Genomic DNA, 24,988 nt, shown 5'->3' with positions numbered 1-24,988 from the left:
CGTTCCTGTTTTCATGACCATAAGTGGCTTGGTGGTGCAGCCAAACAATCCCCCTCCCCCCCAGCTCTGAGGGTCTTAAGGCTCCCCATTCCCCCCCCCCCCCCCCCCCCCCCCCCCCCCCCGATGAGTGTCAACGATGAGTGTCAACTTTTCTTCCGTTGGACCGTTTGGCTGAAGGAACGTGGTCTGGGAGCTTCTGGTCCGACCCCCCCAATGTAAACCGGGGGCTCCCTCCCTCCTTATGTGTGTATATGTATATGTGTGTGTGTGTGTGTGTGTTCGGTGTGTGTGTGTGTGTGTGTGTGTGTGTGTGTGTGTGTGTGTGTGTGTGTGTGTGTGTGTGTGTGTGTGTTTGTGTGTGTGTGTGTCTGTATGGATGTGTATGGTTGTGTTTGTGTGTGTGTATGGGGCTCCGAGCGGTTGCCATACCACTAGGGGGCAGAGTGGGACATGGAGTCCACAGAGTTTACGCTGGAAGACTGCACGCGCCTGTTGGCAATGGACACCTCGGGGATCTACGGGGGAGGAGAGAGAGAGGGGTGAGGGGGGCGTCGTGTGTGTGTGTGTGTGTGTGTGTGTGTGTGTGTGTGTGTGTGTGCGTGTGTGTGTGTGTGTGTGCGTGTGTGTGAACCGTCCATGCGTTGGTTCCCTGGATGTGTAAGTGTGTGCTCTGATTGTACGTGTGTTTGTGTGTGTAAATGTCGGTGTGTTAATGACCTTTTTGTGCATCTGTGTGTGTGTGTTGTGTGTTGTGTTATGTGCATGTGTTTATGTTGTGTGTACGTGTACTTGTGTGTGCGTGTGTGTGTTATGTATGTGTACGGTTGTGGGGTTGTGTATGTGCGCGTGCGACGTGCGTGTATGCGTGCGTGCACCCCGTGTGCATGTCATCTTACATGCCTCCTCAACAGCCTGTCCAGCACGCTGCGTCTCGGGGGCTCCGGGGGGTGGTCCCAGTCCAGGTCTGGGGGTCTGGTCCCGTGGGGGCCGAAGACGTTCAGATCGCTGAAACACTCTGTCTCGATCATCTGGAGGACGGGAACACAACACAGGAGATAAGTCCGGAGAGGAGATAAGCGATGCAGAGAGTCTGTCTGTGTGTGTGTGTGTGTGTGTGTGTGTGTGTGTGTGTGTGTGTGTGTGTGTGTGTGTGTGTGTGTGTGTGTGTGTGTGTGTCTGTGTGTGTGTGTGTGTGTGTGTGTGTGTGTGTGTGTGTGTGTGTGTGTGTGAGAAGCCTGCCGCACTCCTTTACTACCTCGTGCTGCCAGGGGATGGACACGCTTCCGGTGGCGAACTTGGAGTAGAAGTCGTTGTCGGTGCGGTCCAGGTTGACGCCCTTCACGGTGGAGAACTGCTCTATGTCCAGAACGTCCTTACAGTAGACCGCACGGGGCTGGGGGGGGGCGCACCAGGGGTCCGCAAGACAGAGGGCAGAGAGAGAGAGAGAGAGAGAGAGAGAGAGAGAGAGAGAGAGAGAGAGAGAGCGAGAGAGAGAGAGAGAGAGAGAGAGAGAGAGAGAGAGAGAGATAGGCAGAGAGAGATAGGCAGAGAGACAGAGAGAAACAGACAGACAGACAGACAGACAGACAGAGACAGACAGACAGACAGACAGACAGACAGACAGACAGAGAGAGACAGACAGACAGACAGACAGACAGACAGACAGACAGACAGAGAGAGAGAGAGACAGACAGACAGACAGACAGACAGACAGACAGACAGACAGACAGACAGACAGACAGACAGACAGACAGAGAGAGAGAGAGACAGAGAGAGACAGACATTAACTATAAAGTCTCTCATCATCACCAGGCCCTTCATTAGCACTACACAGATCTTAATCTGTATAATATATATATTGTATATATATATATATATATTATATGAGGGCCGCTCTCTCTCTCACGTCGGGCACAAAGGATGGGTCCAGGATCCCGGCCTCCAGGCGTTTGAAGTTGGTGTTCTTGAAGAAGGGGTTGGCCTTGGTGCCCGCCGACCCGTCCGCCTGGCACCCTAGCCTCTGCTTCGGGTCTTTGGTCAAAAGCTGGAGGAAGACCAAGACTTAGGCCCAATCCCATTTCTACCCCTTACCCCTTCCCCTTACCCATCCCCCTTGTTTTGATGGGGTAAGGGGAAGGGGTAAGGGGAAGGGGTAAGGGGTAAGGGGTAGAAATGGGATTGGGCCTTAGTTACTTCATCAACCGGCTTATCGTCTAAACTATTTACCATGGAGTACCTCGACAGTCTTTCATCTGAATCAACTTAACGTGATTCTCTTTCCCAATACATCGAAACATGACATTAAGGAGCAGGTTTGGGGCGGGACGTCCTCTCTAGGGATGCCTACAGGTGAACCGGACATTGGGGGTGCATTGGACCCATCTCTTCTCAGGAGCCTACCATCCTACAGATGGCCTTGGTGTCCTCTGTGAACTTGTCGCTGTACTCCTCCTCCTCCTCCTGCACCCTCCTCTCCACCTCCTCGCGCTTCACCCGCTCCTTGCGTGCCCGGAACGGAGACCTCCCGGCGGTCATCTCGTACACCAGGCAGCCCAGCCCCCACCAGTCCGGGCTCATACCGTACTTCTCGTTGTTGATCACCTCCGGCGCTGGGGGGGGGGATAATAATAATGATCAGGGCTGGGCCAGTTAACGCGTTAGTTACGCGTTAACGCAATCTTATTTTAACGCGATTATGATACAAATTTATGCATCACACACGTTCTCTTTTTTCTTCTTCTTTTTTTGGGGGATTTTGAAGGTTTTGCCCACAGAATATCAACATCAATAAAAAGAAAAGTCAATAAAACTCCCTCAAGATCACTTGGTCTACTTTTTGCTTATTAAGTACATTTGGTATGAATGATAATGTGTCATTCCATTTGATAATGTCATTAACTTCAATTGGAGGGGACTTAAAATATGATTTTAAAAGTGAAATTAATCGCGAGTTAACTCACCAATTATATGCGATTAATCGCGATTAAAACTTTGAATCTTTGCCCAGCCCTAATAATAATGATAACAATTGATATATAGTGCATTTTTGTAGGTCACTCAAAGACACTTTACAAAGAAAAACAAGAAAACAAAATAAATGAGGTGTGGTGGGGGTGGGGTCAGGTGCCGTATGCTTTCTTGAAGAGGTGAGTTTTGAGCGGATTTTTGAAGAGAAACGAGGGGTCTGTGAGCAGCCATTGACGGGCCAGGGGGGGGGGGGGGGGGGTGGTTCCTCTCACCCATGTAGCCCACCGTGCCCACGCGGCCCCGGATCATCTCTCCTTCAGGCACTTTGATGGCCAGCCCCAGGTCTGAGATGCGGATGTGACCTGCAATGCACCGGCACACACACACAGAGTCCCGGGGTCAGCGGGGAGGACGACGAGCGCTACCGCCGTGCACGTTAGCGCGTTCGACTGATCGGTTTTGGTGAGCGTGCTCGCGACACGACGATACGAGTCCATATAGGGTTATATCTCACCGTTGTCATCCAAGAGGATGTTCTCTGGTTTCAGATCCCTGAAAAGATTAGAACAGTAGTTTAACCATTCGGAAGAAAAAGCAATAAGGAACAATGGGTTTACAGATCGATAAGTATTCACGGATGTACCAGGAAGTACACCGCAGACTAATGTGGCTTTTACTGAGCCTCTTAGCAGACGATCAAGATATGAGGCAATTCTCAGAGGGAGCGCCACTTCCACAACACGCACAACATGTTTGTATCACTGTGGGCAAGCGCGTCATGCAAGTGTGTGTTTATTAATGTCTCCGGCGGGTTTGTGCCGCACGCACATCTACGGGCGATAGGCTGCCTAGACTACCTGTACACGATGGATTCCCTGTGCAGGTGGTCGAGGCCACAGCAGATCTGAGCCGCGTAGAACTGCACCCGGTCCTTCTCGAAGCCCGGCGTGCCCATGTTGTAGATGTGGAACTTCAGGTCGCCCCCGTTCATGATGGTCAGCACCAGACACAGAGCGTCTTTGGTCTCGTACGAGTATGCTAAGCTCACCTATAGAGGCCCGGGGGGGAGAGGAGGGAAAGGTAGCCGCTGTGAACTCGTTTTCTATCACGGCATCAGCACCAATAAGCTAAATAAACCAAAAACATTCGTTTTCATGAATGTTTTTTGTTTATTTTGTTGATTTATTTATTCATTTTTTTGACAAATGTGTAAGAAATTATAGTATATATCTGATATGAACATATAAGTGATATGTTTGGATACGTTAAAAAATAATATATATATCTAATATATATATATTTATTTATTAATAATAAATGAAAATGTTAATAATTATTATTATTATGACTAAGGAATCTTAATTTCAATGAGTTACGGACTTTTCGAACATGCTACAATTATCAAGTATTTATCATTTATGTATCTAATTATGCTTTCTATTTTGTTTAACATCATTCATTTCTGTATGATATATTTTTTTGTTTTCTTTTACATGTTCGAAATAAATTTAAATCAAATCAAATCAGAGAGGAAAAGGAAATCGTTTCTTTATGCTCGCTCACCACAAAGCGGCTGTTGACCTTCTCCAGGATCTGCTTCTCGTTCAGCGCCATGGACTCCCCTTTCCTCTTCTTGATCCTCTTCTTCTCCAGCTTCTTGCAGGCGTACATCTTCCCCGTGGCCCTCACCTGGCAGGCGCACACCTGGTGGGTGGGAGGAGGGCGTAGGGCCTTAACGTCGAGAAGACCCCCCCGCCGGCACGGCCCCCCCACGCCGATCCACATCGCTGCTGCGCCTCAACAAAACCAACGGCACTCACCTCTCCGAACCCCCCCTTCCCCAGGACCCGGTACTGCCTGAACGTATCCTTGGTGATCGGTTGCCTGACAGAACACAGAACATGGCGGCAGACATTAATAGACGCTCGTGTAATATTGATTGTTTTGGGGGGGGAGTGATTATCTGTTGAGCTCCATTAGGAGTCAGTTTCCTGTACAGACAGTTCTGGCCCCTCGCATGCAATTACCGTCTCCAGACACGGACGTCCTGGGGCAGTGAAGACGGCTGTGGAAGCCCACCGGACGGTCCCATAACGTTTTAAGATATATCAAAGCTAATGCATCGACAGCTGTGTTTCCACCATGACGCACGTCTCTGTTTCCTTAGATCCCCAGTACGATAAGTGTAATGCCAGATGCAGTTTCAATCTTTTATCGTTATTATTCTTTTACGGGCAGAGGCTGACTTACCTCTCCAGCATCTTCCACTGCAGGAAGCGGTCGAAGTACATGCTGTTCTGGTAGTCGGAGAACGGCTCACCGCTTAGGTAGTCATGAAGGGTTCTGGGCACACAGACACAAACACACGCTCAGCCAATACAGTCACAGCGGGTCAACTAACCCCCGGGTCACACCAGAACCGTCACGTAAGTGTAGGGTGAAGTGCTGCGTAATGCCATGCGTGCGTCCGATTCACTCCGCCTCTACCTCGGTAAACAACACGCACGCTACGGATAAAGACGTCGTGTGCTCTAGTTTTTTCGGTGTCAACTAGAGGTAAGCTTCGCGTCTTGCACCGCCATGGATGGACGACCTGACATGGGTCCCGACAACAGCAACAATGGTGTGTAAAGTAATCCCGAGCCCTGTTGTCCCGAGCCGGAATGTGTGCGCGAGTCGTAAGTGAAACGTGGAGGAGTGTGTGCGACGGGGGATACGGGATCATGTACAAACTTGTGACAGTCGCTGAAGATCTCTTTACAGGGACTCAACTCGAGATTCTCGCTGCACTGGTCGGCGTAGATCTTCGCCACGTCCACGCACTCTGTCGACTTCACCCGCGGGGGCGGACACGGACACACACACATGGACACACACACACACACACACACACACACACACAGAAACACGCACGCGCACACACACCCACACACACACAATTACATACATACTTTTGATAATCGGTTGGCCAACTGCAAAATGCCACATGCATCTCATCAGACATATGAATTAATATATAAATGCACGAAGAAAATGAAGGGGGTTATTCACATCTATGGAGAGGAACTTCTTGATGATCTGGTCCCCTCGGCTTTTGCGCTTCTCATCGGGCGCGACCTCGTAGTCCTCCTGGATTAACGGACAAAAAAACAAATTGAATAACATTTAGGAAAGCACGCAGAGACCTCGCTATATTAAAGGACGCACGTCATCCATGGCATCCGTGGCAATATCATGTCCCTTGCATATTAATTCTCCACGTTTTACCGGGACTGTGTAGTCAAACAGGGTACGATATCACCCCTGGACGGGATTCTAGTTCTAGTTTTCCATGGCAAGACAACTTGGATATATTCTATATGTTCGAAGACCATTTGTGTTCCAAATAGGAGGGTAAGACACATGTGAGCCATGTTCTGAGCCAGCCCCTCTATCAATGGCCCTTTTCTAACATGACCCTACGTTGCCTGGCAACAGCACAGTACACACGCCAAGATTCCATGAGGTCCTGGAGTGTCACAGTTTGTCACACTAGCGTCACCAGCTTTCCATACACACACACACACACACACACACACACACACACACACACACACACACACACACACACACACACACACACACACACACACACACACACACACACACACACACGCACACACACACACACACACACTCTGAGGATAGGGTCACAGACAAGCATCAGTGTCAGCCGCACAGTAAAACAAAGCATAGCAAAAAACGATTTGTGGAATTTCTTAGGGCCAAATAATTCCACCACCTCCGCCGAGGCTTCAGAAACACACCGTCTGAGAGAACAAGAGCAGACAAAGAGTGGCACAACGTAGGAAAGCGCACAAAGAGTGACACAATATATGAGAGCACACAAAGAGTGACACAACGTATGAGAGAACAAAGAGTGACGCAACGTATGAGAGCACACAAAGAGTGACACAACGTATGAGAGCACAAAGAGTGACACAACGTAATGAACGTATGAGAGCACACAAAGAGTGGCACAACGTATGAGAGCACAAAGAGTGACACAACGTATGAGAGCACACAAAGAGTGACACAACGAATGAGAGCACAAAGAGTGACACAACGTAATGAACGTATGAGAGTACACAAAGAGTGACACAACGTATGAGAGCACAAAGAGTGACACAACGTATGAGAGCACACAAAGAGTGACACAACAAATGAGAGCACGAAGAGTGACACAACGTTTGAGAGCACACAAAGAGTGACACAACAAATGAGAGCACGAAGAGTGACAACGTTTGAGAGCAAACAAAGAGTGACACAACGTATGAAAGAACAAAGAATGACTCAACAAATGAGCGGATACAAAGAGTGACACAACGTATAAGAGAACAAGAGCACAAAAAGAGTGACACAAATAGTGACATGCAAAGAGTGACATGTGGGAAATATAGTGACACAGCTTATGAGAGAACAAGAGCACACAAAGAGTGACATGAGGGCAGTATGAGAGTAAACAAAGAGTGACAAAGGGTGCGCACGAGGCAGAGAATGGGGATGAGATGGCTGCTGAATGTTGATTAACTTTGAGTATGTTTTCTCAAGAAAAAAGAAAGCATGAGAGAAAAAAAAAGCATGAGAAAGAGAGAGAGAGAGAGAACGAGAGAGGAAGCGAGTAAGAGAGAGAGGAAGCGAGTAAGAGAGAGAGAGAGAGGAAGCAAGTAAGAGAGAGAGAGAGAGAGAGAGAGAGAGAGAGAGAGAGAGAGAGAGAGAGAGAGAGAGAGAGAGAGAGAGAGAGAGAGAGAGAGAGAGAGAGAGAGAGAGAGAGAGAGAGAGAGAGAGAGAGAGAGAGAGAGAGAGATGTCCGAATCCAACCTTGCCTTGGAGGTCAGCCAAAGGGAAAATAATACGCCCCTTTAGCCTTTGAGAAGAAGAGGCGAAGCAACACACACACACACACACACACACACACACACTTTCCCCTGACGTAAGAGGAACCACAGGCACCCCCGAGCACATTCCTGACTGCGTTACAGTAACGCACACTCGCAGCCCGCTATTGTGAGGGAGGGATTGTGTGTCCTTACTCACTGGGAACCTCAAACAAAAAAAAAAACAGGCAAAAATGAGATTACTTTGATATAGTACTTTAATATTTTATTCTTGTAATCTCTTTTCTGCATGATTTCGCTTTTTGTCTGAGCTTCCCATATATAAAATAATCATATGTAAATATACATATATTTATGTAAATATGATTATTTTACTTGCTGCTGTAATTTTGAAGTCCCCGAGTGATGTTTTTGCCAATTTCGTCTTACAGGAGTTTCAGTGAAAGGACCGTTGCAACAACAGGCTTTTGAAGACATCATAATGGGTTTATAGGTGTGATCAACCATCCATGCAGAGACCTCACAGTGGGCGTGGCTAGCTACATGCAATCCTTTGTCGGGTCGACATCAAACGGGAGGAATTCTCATTGTGCTGATATGTACAATATTCAATGAACAATGTGTTTGATGAGTGAGGAAGACCCATGAACAGACTTCCAAACTATGAAAATAATGCACTGGTTGCGAACAAAAACATTACCGTATCTTCTCATGCCCTTCTTAGTTTGTAGCATGTTGTGTTTGCCTGTGTGTCTGTTGATACTGTGAGAAGTGATGGGCAACTAGGATGTGAAGGGCGGGGGGGGGGGGATGTTGATGGAGATCAAATAAAGGGAGGGGGGGGTTAGTTACGAAGCCATGTTAGAAACAATGCTGTCTTTCTAGCGTGCGTCACATGCCTATTCTGAGCATTACGGTAAGTGTCATGTCATGTGTCATGGGATAGATATCCCGTCTGGAAGATGCTACAGAGGACGATTATAACTGGGTAAGACAGGGATGGGGGAAGCAACGGAGAGATGAAGGGGGAGGAAGAGGGGGGAGGGGGCGGTGGGGATTGAGGTTTCCATCATTACTACTCCGCTTGACTGTTTTCTGGAGAGCCACATTACTCGGGTGCGGTGTGTTTTCAAACCACGAGGCCATTAAAGCGAGGGGGCGAAGATGTTAGCGTGTTTGTGTGTGTGACAATGAGGCGGCGGGGGGGGGGGGGGGGGGGGGGGGGGGTGAGAGAGAGAGTCTGGTTAGAGAGACAAAGAGTTAAGGGTGTGATAGGGAGCTCGAACAAGATGGACGGAGGAGGAAGGGAGGCACAGCGAGAGAAAGAAGAGAAAAGGGAATCAGAGAGAGAGAGAGAGAGAGAGAGAGAGAGAGAGAGAGAGAGAGAGAGAGAGAGAGAGAGAGAGAGAGAGAGAGAGAGAGAGAGAGAGAGAGAGAGAGAGAGAGAGAGAGAGAGAGGGAGAGGGAGAGAGAGAGAGAGAGAGAGAGAGAAAGAGAGAGAGATTGTGGGAGAACCCCTACCATGGCGTCCAGTAGATGGATGCATCTCATCAGCGTTGGTCTGGTCTCACAGTACTGTCGGAAGAGCAGCCTCCCGATTGGCTGCTTCTCACACAGGCTCACGTAGTCCCGGTCTGCGGGGCGACAACATCGGCTGCGTTAGCAAAACCTAAACGTTTTCACCCACACGGTCACGTGACCCGGGCGGAGACCCTCGGTCACATGACCCGGGCGGAGTCACGTGACCGGGGGGGGGGGGGGGGGGGCGGCGGCACACCTACCCAGGGTGGACCCCATCTCTGCACACTGAGAGATGTACGGGAACCGCAGGATCTCCTTCCACTTTTTACTCCGCCCCTTCCGCTTCCCGCCTCCACCTGTGGAGGGGAGGAGAGGTCAAAGGTCAACAAGGATGCGACACACTCTCTGAAGCATGTCCTCCTTCTCGGAGAACGAGAAGGAGAGAGAGAGAGAGAGAGAGAGAGAGAGAGAGAGAGAGAGAGAGAGAGAGAGAGAGAGAGAGAGAGAGAGAGAGAGAGAGAGAGAGAGGCAGAGAAGGTGAGAGAGAGGCAGAGAAGGGGAGAGAGAGGCAGAGATAGAAGGAGAGAGAGAGAGAGAGAGAGAGAGAGAGTGAGACAGAGGCAGAGAAGGGGAGAGGCAGAGATAGGAGAGAGAGAGAGAGAGAGAGAGAGAGAGAGAGAGGGGGAGAGAGAGAGAGAGAGGGAGAGAGAGAGAGAGAGAGAGAGAGAGAGAGAGAGAGAGAGAGAGAGAGAGAGAGAGAGAGAGAGAGAGAGAGAGAGAGAGAGAGAGGCAGAGAGAGAGGCAGAGAGAGAGGCAGAGAAGGGGAGAGAGAGGCAGAGATAGAAGGAGAGAGAGAGAGAGGGAGAGACAGAGGCAGAGAAGGGGAGAGGCAGAGATAGGAAGAGAGAGAGAGAGAGAGAGAGAGAGAGAGAGAGAGAGAGAGAGAGAGAGAGAGAGAGAGAGAGAGAGAGAGAGAGAGAGAGAGAGAGAGACAGAGAGAGAGGCAGAGAGAGAGGCAGAGATAGAAGGAGAGAGAGAGAGAGGGAGAGAGAGAGAGAGAGAGAGAGAGAGAGAGAGAGAGAGAGAGAGAGAGAGAGAGAGAGAGAGAGAGAGAGAGAGAGAGAGAGAGAGAGAGAGAAGGTGAGAGAGAGGCAGAGAAGGGGAGAGAGAGGCAGAGATAGAAGGAGAGAGAGAGAGAGAGAGAGAGAGAGAGTGAGACAGAGGCAGAGAAGGGGAGAGGCAGAGATAGGAGAGAGAGAGAGAGAGAGAGAGAGAGAGGGGGAGAGAGAGAGAGAGGGAGAGAGAGAGAGAGAGAGAGAGAGAGAGAGAGAGAGAGAGAGAGAGAGAGAGAGAGAGAGAGAGAGAGAGGCAGAGAGAGAGGCAGAGAGAGAGGCAGAGAAGGGGAGAGAGAGGCAGAGATAGAAGGAGAGAGAGAGAGAGGGAGAGACAGAGGCAGAGAAGGGGAGAGGCAGAGATAGGAAAGAGAGAGAGAGAGAGAGAGAGAGAGAGAGAGAGAGAGAGAGAGAGAGAGAGAGAGAGAGAGAGAGAGAGAGAGAGAGAGAGAGAGAGAGAGAGAGAGAGAGAGAGAGACAGAGAGAGAGGCAGAGAGAGAGGCAGAGATAGAAGGAGAGACAGAGAGAGAGGGATGCAGAGAAGGAGAGAGAGAGAGAGAGAGAGAGAGAGAGAGAGAGAGAGAGAGAGAGAGAGAGAGAGAGAGAGAGAGAGAGAGAGAGAGACAGAGGCAGAGAGAGAGAGAGGAAAATGTGTGTCGGATTTCTGCATTGAATGATATCATCGTCTCAATGTGCACATATTTATAAATGACGTCCTCCTTCCCCCAGATCCCCCTTGTCCTCTGCCCAGTTTATTTTATTCCACGAAAGAGGGAAAAATGTAGCGGTTCATTTTGAATTCTTTGTCCGTTTGCCTGCGTATGCGGCCGCGTGTGAGCGTGCGAGTGGGTGTGAAAACGCAGGGGAAGGAACGTACTGTGTTTTAACAGGCTCAGCCCACTCCCAGTACCAGGAGCGAACAGATCAGAGAGGGTCTGGATGAATAACACGACTGTCAACACAGACGACCGCATCACACCTCGCTCCGAGACTAAAGCTACAAAACACTCAATCCTGTTGAATTCCAAAGAAATGTCATTTCCTCAAAGGGGATACCTCGGGGCAGGAAGGCCAACACCCATCATCCCGACAGGCCCTCCTCCACCACCCTCCACCCCACACCGGATGACCTTTGGCCTCCATCCCCGCCACACTTAAAGGTCCCATGAAATGCCACCAGGTGTGGTGTGATTAGCCGCTACAAGCCGTTTTTTGTAAATATGTCCCTCATGACATCACAGGTGGGCGTATCCACCTGGATGTGTGACGGATAGATGAGCAACGTTTGCTACGGTCCACTGGGTACGCTGGTAGACTGATCTATCCAGCACACATCTAGGTGGACACGCCCACCTGTGATGTCATAAGGGACAGATTCCCAAAACGGCTTGTAACGGCTAATCAACCCACACCTGGTGGCATGTCATGGGACCTTTAAACATTCCTTTAACAAACAACATCCAACCCCCTGGCCCACAACGGACGGCTGTGTCGTCAGCATTCGCGACGGCAGCAGCGCAAACATTCAACCGCACTAATCGCTTACATCATGTTCGTCTCCACGCTGTGCATATGGGAATGTTGGAACCACAGCAGCCTTCGCCCCGTGGTCTCTTTCCCTCAACCTCTCTCTCCCGCTTGCCAGTGGAAACAAGCTCCGAGCGTAGCATTGGGCCCTCGCATGAGAGGGCTGTTTGGGGGCGGGGGTGGGAAAGTGAGGCGGCGACAAGCGGACATCTTTAAGTAATAACCCAGGAATGTGAGAAACACCACATCGACTCTACGCTGTAACCCTCTCTCTCTCTCTCTCCCTCTCTCCCCCTCTCTCTCTCTCTCCCCCCCTCTCTCTCTCTCTCCCCCTCTCTCTCTCCCCCTCTCTCTCTCTCTCTCTCTCCCCCTCTCTCTCTCTCTCTCTCTCTCTCTCTCTCTCTCTCTCTCTGTGTCTCTCCCTCTCTCTCTCCCCCTCTCTCTCTCTCTCTCCCTCTCTCTCTCTCCCTCCCTCTCTCTCTCCCTCCCTCCCGATTGTTTGATCTTTGATCTTATTTAGAACACACACACACAGCGGATCCCCCTTCATTGCCATGGCGGCCGAGCCCCCCCCCCTCCCCCTAGTCAAACAGAAAGTCCATACTTTGGGGAATAATGAGGAAACTCCTATTAGTGGGAAGTTTATGGATAATAGTAAAACTAGTTATAATCATTATCTAGCGAGAGGTGGAATATGGACGCAGAGTCCTGCATTGAGGAAGTGACCGGCAGCACACAACCAGACAACAAAAGTGTACACAGATTACGTCAAGATTGATAAGGCTTGTGTTTTCCCAGGGTTTTATGTATTCTGGTTCCAGGGCCTGTTTCGCAGTCTTGGGAAGACAAGGGGAGGCAATGTTATCATGCCAACTCTGGGAGACTGGGGGCGCCTTACTATAACAAGCGTGGTCCAACTTGGATGTATTAATAACTCAAAGTCAGAATATCCCCTGAGAGAATCATAAACTCCAAGCACCTGCTACCCAGCGGGCGCTGGTGGAACCGAGGGTAAACAGACACTCCTCCTCGTGCCCGTCGAGCCCTCGGGAGAACCACACAGAGACGCTCCAAATCGGTTTAGAGAGCTGTTGTACATCGAGGTACAGAACGTCTGCGGGGAGGCGCGGAGGCAGGGCCACAACCGACCAATGAGCACACCGTAGAGGAAGGTTTGCTCCCGATGAGAACACCACAACCGACCAATGAGTAGGGCTGGGTATGGTGGCCAATTTCCTAAATCGATTCGATTTCGATTCATAAGGTTCTGAATCGATTAATCACGATTCGATTCAATCTGCTCTTAAATAATGAAAATGGCTCAACTGTGTTACAAAACACAAATGTACTTTATTTTTTCTCTTCACCTTAAACGACCGGTTTTAAGCGCACACTTGTAAATTGGACAGTTTAAACTTGAGCTGTAAACAAAACTGTCTCAAGTCTCAAAAGTACAATTTTGAAATTAGAAAGGAATTGCAATTGAAAGTATACTTGAACTACAACATTCCATCACTGCAAATTGCATTAAGACATTGTTTATTAAAGTGCAAAAATAATAATAATGGTAAGAAAAATCTTTATTTACCGAGCCCTACCAATAAGCACACCGTGGAAGAATGTTTGCTCCCGATGCGAACACCACAACCGACCAATGAGCACACCGATGAGGACTACGTGATGCCAGGCCTTCGAGACAAAAGGTGTCATTTATTTCCTGCTTGGGGGTCAACACCGTGTGAAGTGATTGTGGCGAAACACTCTGGTGCTCCGCCCTACCGTTGAACTGGCACACAATGTTGACCAGCAAACAGCTCTAGGTCCTCTCCTTTATTGGGACTCTTTTCTTCTCCCTTCTCACCGACACTTCCTTCAGGGCACGGCTTTCCACAATTTCATGTATTCCACGTTCAATTTCCGCGTGGTGCATTCATGTATCAGCACCTTATTCCAGAGTTTTCCCTCCTGTAATATCTCTTATTGTACTCCATGTCCACCAATGCGGCTCAGTTGCACATTTGAGCACAGTTCAGGAAATCATAGGATTAACGTTTCTGCTGAAAACTGATTTATCGGAGGGTGACACTGACAAGTAGTTTCCTGTCTGGGCGTTGCTCTCTGGCGGCTCTCCAGCGCTCTACAAAACGATGGAGCCAATCATTTGAGCGACAAAAAAAGATGTATTGCAATCTTAGTGGTCCATCTACTCTGTGAAAGACAAAGCAGGCCCACACTCTCCGTCCTTGGCTGATTCCAATCTGAGAAAGTGTGCCAATAGTTGGCACATTTCACATAAAAAATATTCAAAAGGATTTTATTTGACATTCAAGCAAGCCATTTTCCTTGTTAGGGGATCAAAGAGTTAGCTTGGATCAGTAGCTCTTAATCTCGGTGAAACCACAACAGTAAAACAAACGCGAACCGAGAAAATCCCCTCTTCATTACACATGTTTGCAATTGTCGACTCCGTAATTTCCCCCCAACAAACCACCAGCAAGGCACGTCGAGGTCTGAGTCGTTCTCTGCCGTCGTTTCCTGTTCATCAGCCTCTGCTTTTCACACAAGATGCAGAAGTACGCGCTCTGATGCATGTCGGCCAACACCCCTTTATGTACATACAGGTCATCAAGCAGCCTGCGGAGTGAGCCAACCATAAAGTCTTGGCAGGGGACAACCGCCTTTGTGTGTGTGCGTGTGCGACATTGCTAGAGATTTGTATCTCTAGCAATGTCGTCATCCCCTTTCTACTGTTGCAAGCCATGAGTTCTTTGTAACACACGGTGCATTCAGACAAAGGTAGGCAGTCGCTGGAGGAAGGCTTCAGGTAGGCTGCGGACGTGGGAGAACGAGCCCAAGACATTTACGCTGGGTGCATGCGACCTAAACTCATTTGTCAAATGATACTAACGGATGCAGCCTTGACAGTCATAGTGGTTGGTGGCAAGCATGTCTGCACCACATCCTCGTCAATGTCTGTGATTAACTGTTGATAATATATCACGCCTCCGGTAGTGATCTGAATATGAGTGTTTTCTGAACACTGTGAGGAAGTGCAAAACCACGGAACCCCTTGAGAAGTTGGGTAGTCATTTAGTAAATCCACATGTACTGGGATTGAACCCAAACCTTGCGGCGTCAGTTTGGGATGCAAATGCTTTAATTTCCTTGAGACACTCATTGCTTTCCACTGAAAACACATTTGCCTGAGCTTGCAGGTCGGGTCTGTTGTTATGGAGATGTTATTCAGGTCGGTGGACTGGAGGTGGGTTTGATCGTGTTTTTCCGTGAGATTCATCCCAATATGGAAATGTAATGCATGCAAAGTCCTTGTTCCGATTTTGTCTGCAAATTCACTAAGGTCTTCCAAGAGAATCCTGGTCACATGCACCAAATGCTATAAAGCAAGAGGCCAAGCAGGCCCACACGCCATCATTGGATGATTACAATCTGAAAAATTTGCCAAGTTAGTTATAGGATATGTGAAACTCCAAAATATTCAAAAGATTTTACTTGACATTCAAGAAAGCCATTTTCCTTGTCAGGGTGTCAAAGATTTAGCTTGGATGAATTACTCCTAAATTGGGGAAATCACAGCAATAAAATGAATGTATGAAATAGAAGGGGAATGGTGGTGGTTCGATGTGTTGTGGAGACTCATCCCAATATGGAAATGTAATGTGCATGCAAAGTCATGGTTCCAATTTTGCCTGCAAAGTCAATTAAGTCATACAGGCAAATCCTGTGGTCAAAAGTACAAAACTCTCAAGCAAACTACACAGGACTCATCGGGGTCGTGTGTGTCAATGTGCTCCACTTGATCGAATGATTGACCAATCGGGGTAAAAAACGGGGGAAGGGTGGGTGGGGTATTCCAGTTTTAAAAAACAATCAAGGGAAGGGGCTATGTTTGAATATGGTGCCTGACGGTAAACGGTCCGTCACTATCAGTGTGTGTGTTTGCGTGACACAGTTTGCCAGAGGAAACCGACGGCAACAGTGCCCAGACGACTATGGGAGGAAGAAGCTCTTTGTTCGACCCCTGTTTCCACCAATGAGGTCATCCCACGCCAGCTCGCCTCAGAACGGCTGCGGGGCCGCGGCGTTGTCCTGAAGGGAACAGCTGGAACATCTGCTTATGTGTTCAAACAGAGCAAACAGGGCTGACGCACAACCTGGTGGTCCGTTGTGTTTGGCTACCGCAGCTCGGATCACATGTTTGTACTTGTCGGGTCACTCGTCGACTAATAGTTATAAAGTGGAGATCACCCGTGTAGCATAAGAGAGGGATCTTATACGCACCAGCAGTCCTGGGGCGTTTCCTATCCCATAATGATAGCGATTGTTGTTAGTACTTGCACTTGGTTCTATGAACATCTTTACTGTACCGACAGCGGTATATTGTTTCTCTTCTTAATACAAATGTGCTTATTGTAAGTCGCTTTGGATAAAAGCGTCTGCTCAATGCCCTAAATGTAAATGTAAACCATGAGGAGGACGGGGGCAGAAGTGTTCGGCAATGAAATAAGGTTGAGGTGCAATGGCCCTTGAAACAGAGCTGATTCCAAGCTATTCTCTTCCCAGACGCGTAAAGATTTGTTATTACTGTTACCGTTTGTGCCCGAATTGTGTGTAACCCTAACCCTATCAACAACGCAACCCGACTGCCCTTCTCTGGTTGTATGGATCACAGTTCCTTGTAAACACGACCATTATAAATAGCAACTGTGCCAGAGGGCATGGGCTTTGTGCTAATACAAACCGAGGCGGTCAAACCGGTCCATAACCAAAGAGCCAATGAGCAGCGGCTCGCTTCGTTCGTGTGGCAGGTGCATGAGAACCCCCCCCCCCACACACTCTCGGATTTGCACTGGAAAGGAAAGAAATCACCATTTTCATTTTAGTGACGCAAGCTAACAAAGCTTTTGGAGCTAGAGCGCAGGGCAGTTACACCGTACGCATGTCTGTAACTCCATTCTCACCACCTGCTCTACAACTGTACGAGGGTTCGAACAAAAGAACCAAAAAACAAAAACGATGCTCATCCTCGCCTAATCACATATGCCTCAATAAAACGGATTACATAACCCCCCCCACACGATCCAATCAAAGAGCAATACAGGCCAGGGCACCGAGAGAGGACATGCTGTTTGCTCATCCATAAACCCCCAGAGGAACAGAGCATAGTCCACATTAGATTAGCCCCGGACCGGCGTTATGGGTCCTATAGCCGCTCAACACTAGTGGATTGTTCGGTGGCTCTCCCTATGTTCTTATGAACTGAACTGAATGGCTCATTGTCAAGAATAACGAGGATGAAAAACGCCCATCAAAGCATGCTGCAGGATAGGGTTTTATGGTTTTATTATTGCAAACATCCCGAATTAATGATCCAAAGTGACAATGTTTATCTCCTTGTGACTCCTCCTGGCAACTCTGTTCATTATCTTATTCATAAAACCGTTGGTCAGGGGAGCAGAAATGTGACCAAGCCGACTTACTGTAGTTCCAAACCGGCTTCAGATCCGGTCTTTACTGGAGACAAGTCAAGCCAAAAGAGTCAGGATTGTTCTTGTTTGGTGTCAGAATATATTCATATGCACAGTCCCATTCAGTTTATCATCCCTACTCATCATGATGATAAGATTTTTTCCACCATACTGTCGATAGGGTCAGTGGGTAGGTGATGTGATCTGGCTCTATAGCAGACATGGGAAGCCAAGCATGGGTTGAATCACGAGAACCCAAGTCTTTATACATCCCCTTAAAAGGGATAGATTGGATTCCAGTTTTAAAGAGAGAGAAAAAAAACCTTGCCTACACTTTTCCACCAATGAGATGATAACGCTGAGGTGTTACCAGGCAATATGGAATCCCCAAACCAATCAGAGAAGGGATGCCCCGATTGTTCAGAAGTGAGCCGGGATTGGCCAGAAGATCTAAATAGTCTCATACAGAGGCAGGTGTGCAGTCAACCAAAACTGATATACTCCGTCCAGAGCCTTCACTCATGAATAGCTGACGGATGACTATTACATTTCTTATAGATTACACTCAAATGATGAGCGCTTAAATCTTACCTACAGCGCCTTTAACAAAAGCACATAAGAGGTGAATAAATCATTTCTATCTGCGTTAAACAAAATTTTATTGGTTGGGTAGATACTGTTCAAATACAAAGGAATGACGTCCCCTTAAGAGTCCAGCTAAAGTAGCAGCCAACATCAACCCAACATGCATCCAACTGACAGGATGCTGGTTTGACATGCCAGAGATCACATGCGCACGCACACACACACACACACACACACACACACACACACACACACACACACACACACACACACACACACACACACACACACACACACACACACACACACACACACACACACACACACACACACACACCTCGTCCGAGATATGGGGTTAGGGTAATTACATTGACCCTCTATGGCTGCCGGTTTCATCTCCAGCTGTTCTTATATACTTATAATACTTATAATATATTCTTATATACACAGACAAGACGCGGAAATGCAAACACAGAGACAGACAGACACTTTGTGTAGAAGTGATTTTGTCTCCTCTGGACGTCCTAAATACTTCTCATTTGGAGATTACACATTTGTTTAAATGCCCTTCCGCTGACATTAGACATTTCTGACCTCTGTCTCACGTCATTATCTTTTATTGTTAGAAACGACAATCTGCCTTTTGTCTTTCCGTGTGGCCATCAAGGCCTCACAAAGTGAAGTCTGAATAGACCCTTACCCTAACCCACCAATGCCTCACAAAGTGAAGTCTGAGTAGACCCTATAACCCTAACCCACCAATGCCTCACAAAGTGAAGTCTGACGTAAAATAAAGTACAACTAAGAAGAGGATGCAGAGGATATCATTAAGGCTCATGATACAACGGATACCGTATTGATTATTTACCAATTTATGTACATCAAATATTCATACTTGTTCCATTTGGCGGCATGGCAGTATAGAAGACGTTCCAAAGATGTGGAGCCATGAAGGAAATAAACCACGGCATGAAGAGACACAAGCTTGATTATACGCTCTACAAACAATAACTTCTGCTTTTAAGTATATGTTTATTAACATTTGCTTTTAGATTTATGGACTTCACATCTCTTGTTCCATGTTCAAAATTCCTTTCCAGTAGGAGCAGGAAGCTCTGACATGCTTTATACAAGGGGGAAAAAAAATTCACGCACAAATGTTGCGGTATAGGCCCTAACCCTAACTCAATTGAAATCTCAATTGAAAAGCCCATGATGGGACGATACAGCATTGAAGATAAGCTTTCTTGCTTCTCATTATCTGCAAGCAACAAAAAAACAAAAAGCAAATACCTACTGCTGAAACAATGGAGCGTTTGGCTCCCATGGATTGTCCGGTCGTCTCCATTAATGCTGTCCCTGTTTGTCAGCCAATAAAAGCCCTGATAGCATTATGTCATGGCCCAGTCTGTTCAGAACAATGCTGCCGAGGGGTGAAAAAAACTCCCAAATTATGCTGATGTAGGAAGTAAAGCGAGTGAAAATGTCACTCGCTTGTGATGCTGTGTGGGCGTGAGTGCATGTGTGTGTGTGCGTGCGTGTGCGTATGTGTGTTTGTGTGTTGACAGGGTTGCTGCGAGACAGAAAGATAGCGAGAGAAAGGAAGAAATATGCAAAGTTTTGGATGACATCCTGATGGCTTCACCTTCCACTGCTGGCTGTGACCAGCTGAAGGGTCAGGATACTGCATGACGGCCATCAAATTAGTTAGTGTTGCGTCAATCATCGTCTCTGTTGTGAACTTCTCGTCGGCCTTTCTGCTGATGGCGTGCGGTTTAGTCACTTCACTTGCGTCTTTCTGGGCTTGCTCCAACTCGTTTCCCCACTGACCTTTTTCTTCATCGTGCAAAAAACACAAGAATCTGCTCGCACATTGAACACGTGTATATGAAAAAATATGTGTCGATATACAGTATATCCCTGTGGTACATCCCTGTAATGTATGGGTGTTGGTTCCTACTGTTCATGAATTTGCAGATTCAGATATACATTTAAATTTATTTTGCATTGAATTGTTATCTCAAAAGGAGGAAATAACATATGGTGTACAAATCGATACTAAATGTATCTAGATGTTGGATAGTTTTCATGAATGCACTAAAATAATTTCCTGAAATATAGGTTATCAAATGTACATCCCCATCATGTATAATGGTAGTAATTATAGCGTGCTTTGTTGTCTTCGCCTTTCCTTAGTTCCTAACTATCTTCTTTCTAACCATGTTCATCCGTCAATAAAGTCGGCAGATTTTTCATTCAAGAGATTGGGTAAATCGTCATACATTATTTCCTGTCGCCGACCAGGAAAATCTCTCTCCTCTCCTTTCAGTTAAAGTTGAAGGAGCATTACCCCATGTGTTAAGCTAGAGTGTGGGGGTGGAGCCCAGTCTAAATACCTTGGCTTTGACTAAGACTTGAAAGGCATGTGGATTCAGCTATGCACTTTCTCTCACTCGCACTCATTCATTTACTGAGCTGATCTGATGACCCTCACCTGGTTTGGATCCTTCGACTGCTGCCTGCACAAGCTGTGAATGGCAAGGCATGCAAGATACTAACCAACACACACACACACACACACACACACACACACACACACACACACACACACACACACACACACACACACACACACACACACACACACACACACACACACACACACCCCTTTGAGAGTGTACTGTAGTATGTGACCCTCTTTTACCAAGCTCATTTACCAAAAATACACACACACACACACACACACACACACACACACACACACACACACACACACACACACACACACACACACACACACACACACACACACACACACACACTTCATCCGTGGTATTGCCAGGATACAAAATCAATATTTCAAATCAGTTATAACCTGATTGTGACCAAGCTGTTTTCTTTTTTTGATTTACATGTCAGGGACCACACCAAGGGATCAGGGGAACTGTTTTGGAAAGTTGTGCAAAAAAAAAAAAGAGTACATAATCACTTTTTAAGTTTTAGTAGAAATAGCTACCTTCAGCAAAAGCCTTAAAAAAATGAGCACAGTCCATCTCTGTACTACCATAACACCGGCATCAAGGCCAAATTCCCAAAGACATCAACCTCTTCGACAATGGTGCACGGTGGTTCTCAGCGGGAACACAATTGCTCCTCGGTTTTTAGTGTTACCTGACCAAACCAGATTGAGCGGCCACAGATCATACGTAGATGATGGGCTCTGAGAATGTCATCGAGCACATCACAATTTTCTGCTGAGGTAACAGGTATTGATATCGGTCAGACGATACTAAGCTGACCAGAATGGCTCCTGTCCCCCTCACCACTCCCCCCCACTCCCAACAGACCCATGGGGGACAGTGGCTCCCACAAAGAAAGACGTCATTCTGGATGGATGTCGTCGGCGTGCCCAATGACTATGTCATGCAAATATAAAGGACTCTCAATCGCATATGAGCTGCCTCTCCATCACAGCGTTTGAATACTGTGTGACGCCGAGTGAGATAAAAGCCAAAGATATCCTTTATCTGTTCCCTATGCACACCATGCCAGAGGAGATTAGCGTAACGCTGTCCTAGTGTTGGACAGCCATTAGCTGCTGTATGAGGCTGTGGATGTATTGCTCGACCATAGCCTGGAGGAGGTCGGTCAGATGGTCCTAATCCACATGAATTACCATCAATTTTAGAGTTATTGTTGGTGGCCGATCACTTCACAGTGGACCAATACCACTCATGTTGTCTCGGTCACACAACGAAAGCATAAAAAAGGCTTCCTTTAGCGGCATGGAGGTTAAGCGGTCTGTGATGTGGTGCAGTTCTGCAGATGGCTTGCAGCCATTGTGAGATGTTTTTTTAATCTGGACTGCCAAGAAGCGAGGACGCTGGTGAAAACAGACCGGGATTAAGAGAATAAGCAGGGACTTCCTGTAGGAGATGCACGCCACTTTGTTTAGCCCCTGGCCCGAGACCCATTCCCATCAACAAGGAAAAGTAAACAGTTTTCATTCCATTTCATTCACATTCTCTCCAAGGCACGGGTGTACTGCCTCAAACGAGGATAGACACACAACCCCTTACACAACTCACAACGAGACCGACTCCACAGTGTAAAATACACTCTGCGTACTGCGACAGGAAGTTCATACAACACAACATAACCAGAAACAACCTATTTCTCTGTGGGGCTCATTTGAATTCCTATGGAGGTCACACAACTATTTAGTTATCTTCCAATGGCAACACATTCCTGATAGCGCCGTCTTTACTGATAATGCACCCCAAAACAAAATGTTGTTCATTATAAGGGTTGTCTTGCGTCTTGTTGGCTGTCAATGTTCTTTGGGCCTTTTGCATTGCTTGGTGCTGCCTTAATAATAGAATATCAAGACCTTTTCCCTCTGCCACACACAGAGCCGGCACTCGTGGGCCCCGATGGGAGCAGCTGGGGCCACTGAGGGCCGTCGCGGTTCATTAGCAGCTCCTTATAATTCATAAGGCTGTTAATTCATTCAGCCCCACCGTTCCTAGTCCCATCATCAGCCTAACACGTTCCAACCAGGCCCTTCTCTCAGTGTGGTTCCTCTCCCTCTTCACTAGCACTCATCGCTATAAGCTTAGTCTGGGTGATGTTACGCTACCTGATCAGAATAGGGCAGTACACTGTGTGTAGACGTGCGTGCAGTGCACGTAAAACTGATCCCACACTTCTGGCTCCCTGTCACCAAGTTAAATGGTCATTGTCTGATTTCTGTGGAGGATGCCAGAGGCAGAAATTCTTCTGCGTCACTGCAATTCCACGAGGCCCTAGGCCCACAACACTAGGCTATACAAAAGTTTTTGAGTGTATATGTGTGTATGTATGTGTGTGTGTGTGTGAGTGTATGTGTGTGTGTGTGTGTGTGTGTGTACCAGTGAGTGGGTGAGCGAGTTAAACCAGAAAACATGGCCTTGTAGGTCACTTTATCATGTCTTTAGATGGATGGAGGCTTATAGCAAGGTTCAGGAGAAGTATGGCACTGAAGCTTTCCTTATGGCAGTATGTTTTCATGTAAGAATGCATGGACAGTACTGCCTGACAAATACATATATTATGAGAAAGATCCACATTTGATCCAATTCGATTGTCTGTCCAAACCGAAACACTACAAACATAAACCGGGGTGTTTCATAGCAAGTATCCGGCCAGTACCTAGCATTATCTAATATAAATAGATCATGGCCAACTACTAATGTACAGTGTTATACAAATACTGTATTGGCACTGTCTTACAGTTGTACTGAAGCATTTGAGATGCTATGCTCAATGCAGGATGTCTGTCGGTATTTCTAAGTAAACGAGCACTCGAGACACGAATCTGTGAAGGCATCATTTGTCATGTTCAGACGGCATGAATTGCTTGAAGGAGGGAAGACCATGATTGATTTGATCACCTATCACGTCATCACGAATCCCCTGGTAGGCTACCACACTCCCTGGTATGATAACAAGATAACTGCCCATTAAATATCTGCCTGAGCGTGTACGATCTTGCGAAATAGCTGGCACACCGTTTCATCATCAGCACATCATTTATTTTATTCCCAGGCAGAAAAAGCGGATGTCGGACGCTGTTTTTTTTTTCTCCCCCTCTCTCAAATAGGAAACGCAAGCTCACACGTAGGATATGTCAAATCTTTAAACCTACAAATCAAAAGGCCTAAAAAGAAGATCGGCTGTGATACACGGGGCCATCCACAGCAGACCTGGCGTTTGGTAAAGGAAGATTACATTAATAGGAGCATTACATAAGACGACAGGCCTATAAAATTAATCTGTATGATTGAACTACTGTATGCTGTAACGTGCTGCCCAGTCGCCAGGCCACCTAAACATCCGTCATCGAGTAGCGTTTTTTTTTTTTGCATCACATATTGTGATCTTGAGTTTTAATCCAAACATGTGTTGCTTCCTCCATGGTATAAAAGGTTCAATGAAAAAAAAAAACGTACCCTCTCTCGCCTTCAGCAGTACAGTGTTGGCTACTATGTTCTCCAGCTCCATCACAAATCCAAAATGAGCTTTCCTCACGCAAACGTCTGCAGAGAAAACCACAATGTCCTTCACGTCGTAACGTGCGGTTGCGTTACTCCTCGTCCGTACACGACCAGATGTTACTCATATCATAGTCGTATGGAACACACAGGATATCATAGGATTGCTTGTCATGAAAGCCCAGTATGGTTCTCGTGGGGAGCTCTCGGAGCAGCGCTGCATCTCTACTCTCTTCCAAGGCCGTTCCATACGTGAATTAATCTCAAATACGCGTAAAGATTAATATTTCAATCTGCCCCATCAGCGGAAGCCTATAACGTTTTTGTCTGATAACGCGTTGGACAGGAGCGGAACACTGGGCTGCTACTGCTGGTCGGAGCTGTAGGGGCTGGCGGTAGTGGCTCAGTGCAACGGAGAGAATATCCATGCAATGGCGCTCCCCCTTTCGGTGTAACCTCGTTCCCAGGCGTTCTCTTCTCACGACGGAACGCCTGAGCCGGGGTGCGCCGAATTAGCGTTATCGGCAAGAGGGGGCGGGACTTTCCGTTAGACAGGGTTAGCGGCGGGAACGGGTGGTACTTCCAGTATCCGTTGTTTGTTTGGGAGAACATTTTGTGCCATTTGTCGTAAGAACTTCATATTGATATTCATTGGTCGTTATTCTTTTTCATCTCACTCCAGACAGGGTCCGTTAAAACTAGCGTACACAGCTCGTGGGAAGATAACGGAAATTGCGTTGCGGTTGACCAGGATAACGCTACAATGCAGGCTCCTCTCTCAGCCTACTTTCAGTGCGTTATCAGAATGGTCTGGGCGTTTTGCAGTTATTTTTTTTGCCCTTTGGTTTGATGGTAAACTACTGGCCATTGAAAGGAACAAA

At 47.4% G+C, this 24,988-nt stretch overlaps 1 protein-coding gene across 3 annotated transcripts; it reads right to left on the bottom strand.

Annotated features, from left to right (window-relative positions):
• grk5l (G protein-coupled receptor kinase 5 like) lies at positions 1-24,593 on the bottom strand. 3 transcript variants are annotated; one of them, XM_030370217.1, is made up of 16 exons: positions 24,066-24,593; positions 9,626-9,721; positions 9,366-9,478; positions 6,019-6,096; positions 5,701-5,798; positions 5,218-5,310; positions 4,788-4,851; positions 4,531-4,671; positions 3,825-4,015; positions 3,482-3,519; positions 3,240-3,329; positions 2,401-2,609; positions 1,907-2,044; positions 1,256-1,393; positions 901-1,028; positions 1-515 (listed from the first exon to the last, which is right to left on the bottom strand). In XM_030370217.1, the coding sequence occupies exons 1-16, from the start codon at positions 24,115-24,117 to the stop codon at positions 467-469; spliced, it is 1,716 nt and encodes a 571-aa protein (XP_030226077.1). In that variant the 5' UTR covers positions 24,118-24,593; the 3' UTR covers positions 1-466. The 3 variants fall into 3 exon arrangements, with proteins under 3 accessions (XP_030226077.1, XP_030226078.1, XP_030226076.1); XM_030370218.1 differs by having other exon boundaries at positions 897-1,028; positions 5,740-5,798; XM_030370216.1 differs by having other exon boundaries at positions 897-1,028; positions 24,066-24,592.
• Between the last annotated feature and the right edge of the window lie 395 nt (positions 24,594-24,988).

Source organism: Gadus morhua, chromosome 11 (genome assembly GCF_902167405.1).
Source record: "Gadus morhua chromosome 11, gadMor3.0, whole genome shotgun sequence".
Taxonomy (NCBI): domain Eukaryota; kingdom Metazoa; phylum Chordata; class Actinopteri; order Gadiformes; family Gadidae; genus Gadus; species Gadus morhua.
This window is presented reverse-complemented; position numbering and strand designations above follow the sequence as displayed.

Excerpts from the sequence above, each read along its gene's own strand:
- grk5l (XM_030370216.1), bottom strand. The coding sequence starts at position 24,117 with ATGGAGCTGGAGAACATAGTAGCCAACACTGTACTGCTGAAGGCGAGA. Across the intron at positions 6,097-9,365 it reads TCCATCTACTGGACGCCATG|GAGGACTACGAGGTCGCGCC; the intron begins GTAGGGGTTCTC and ends CCGTTAATCCAG. Across the intron at positions 5,799-6,018 it reads AGAAGTTCCTCTCCATAGAT|TCGACAGAGTGCGTGGACGT; the intron begins GTGAATAACCCC and ends CCGCGGGTGAAG.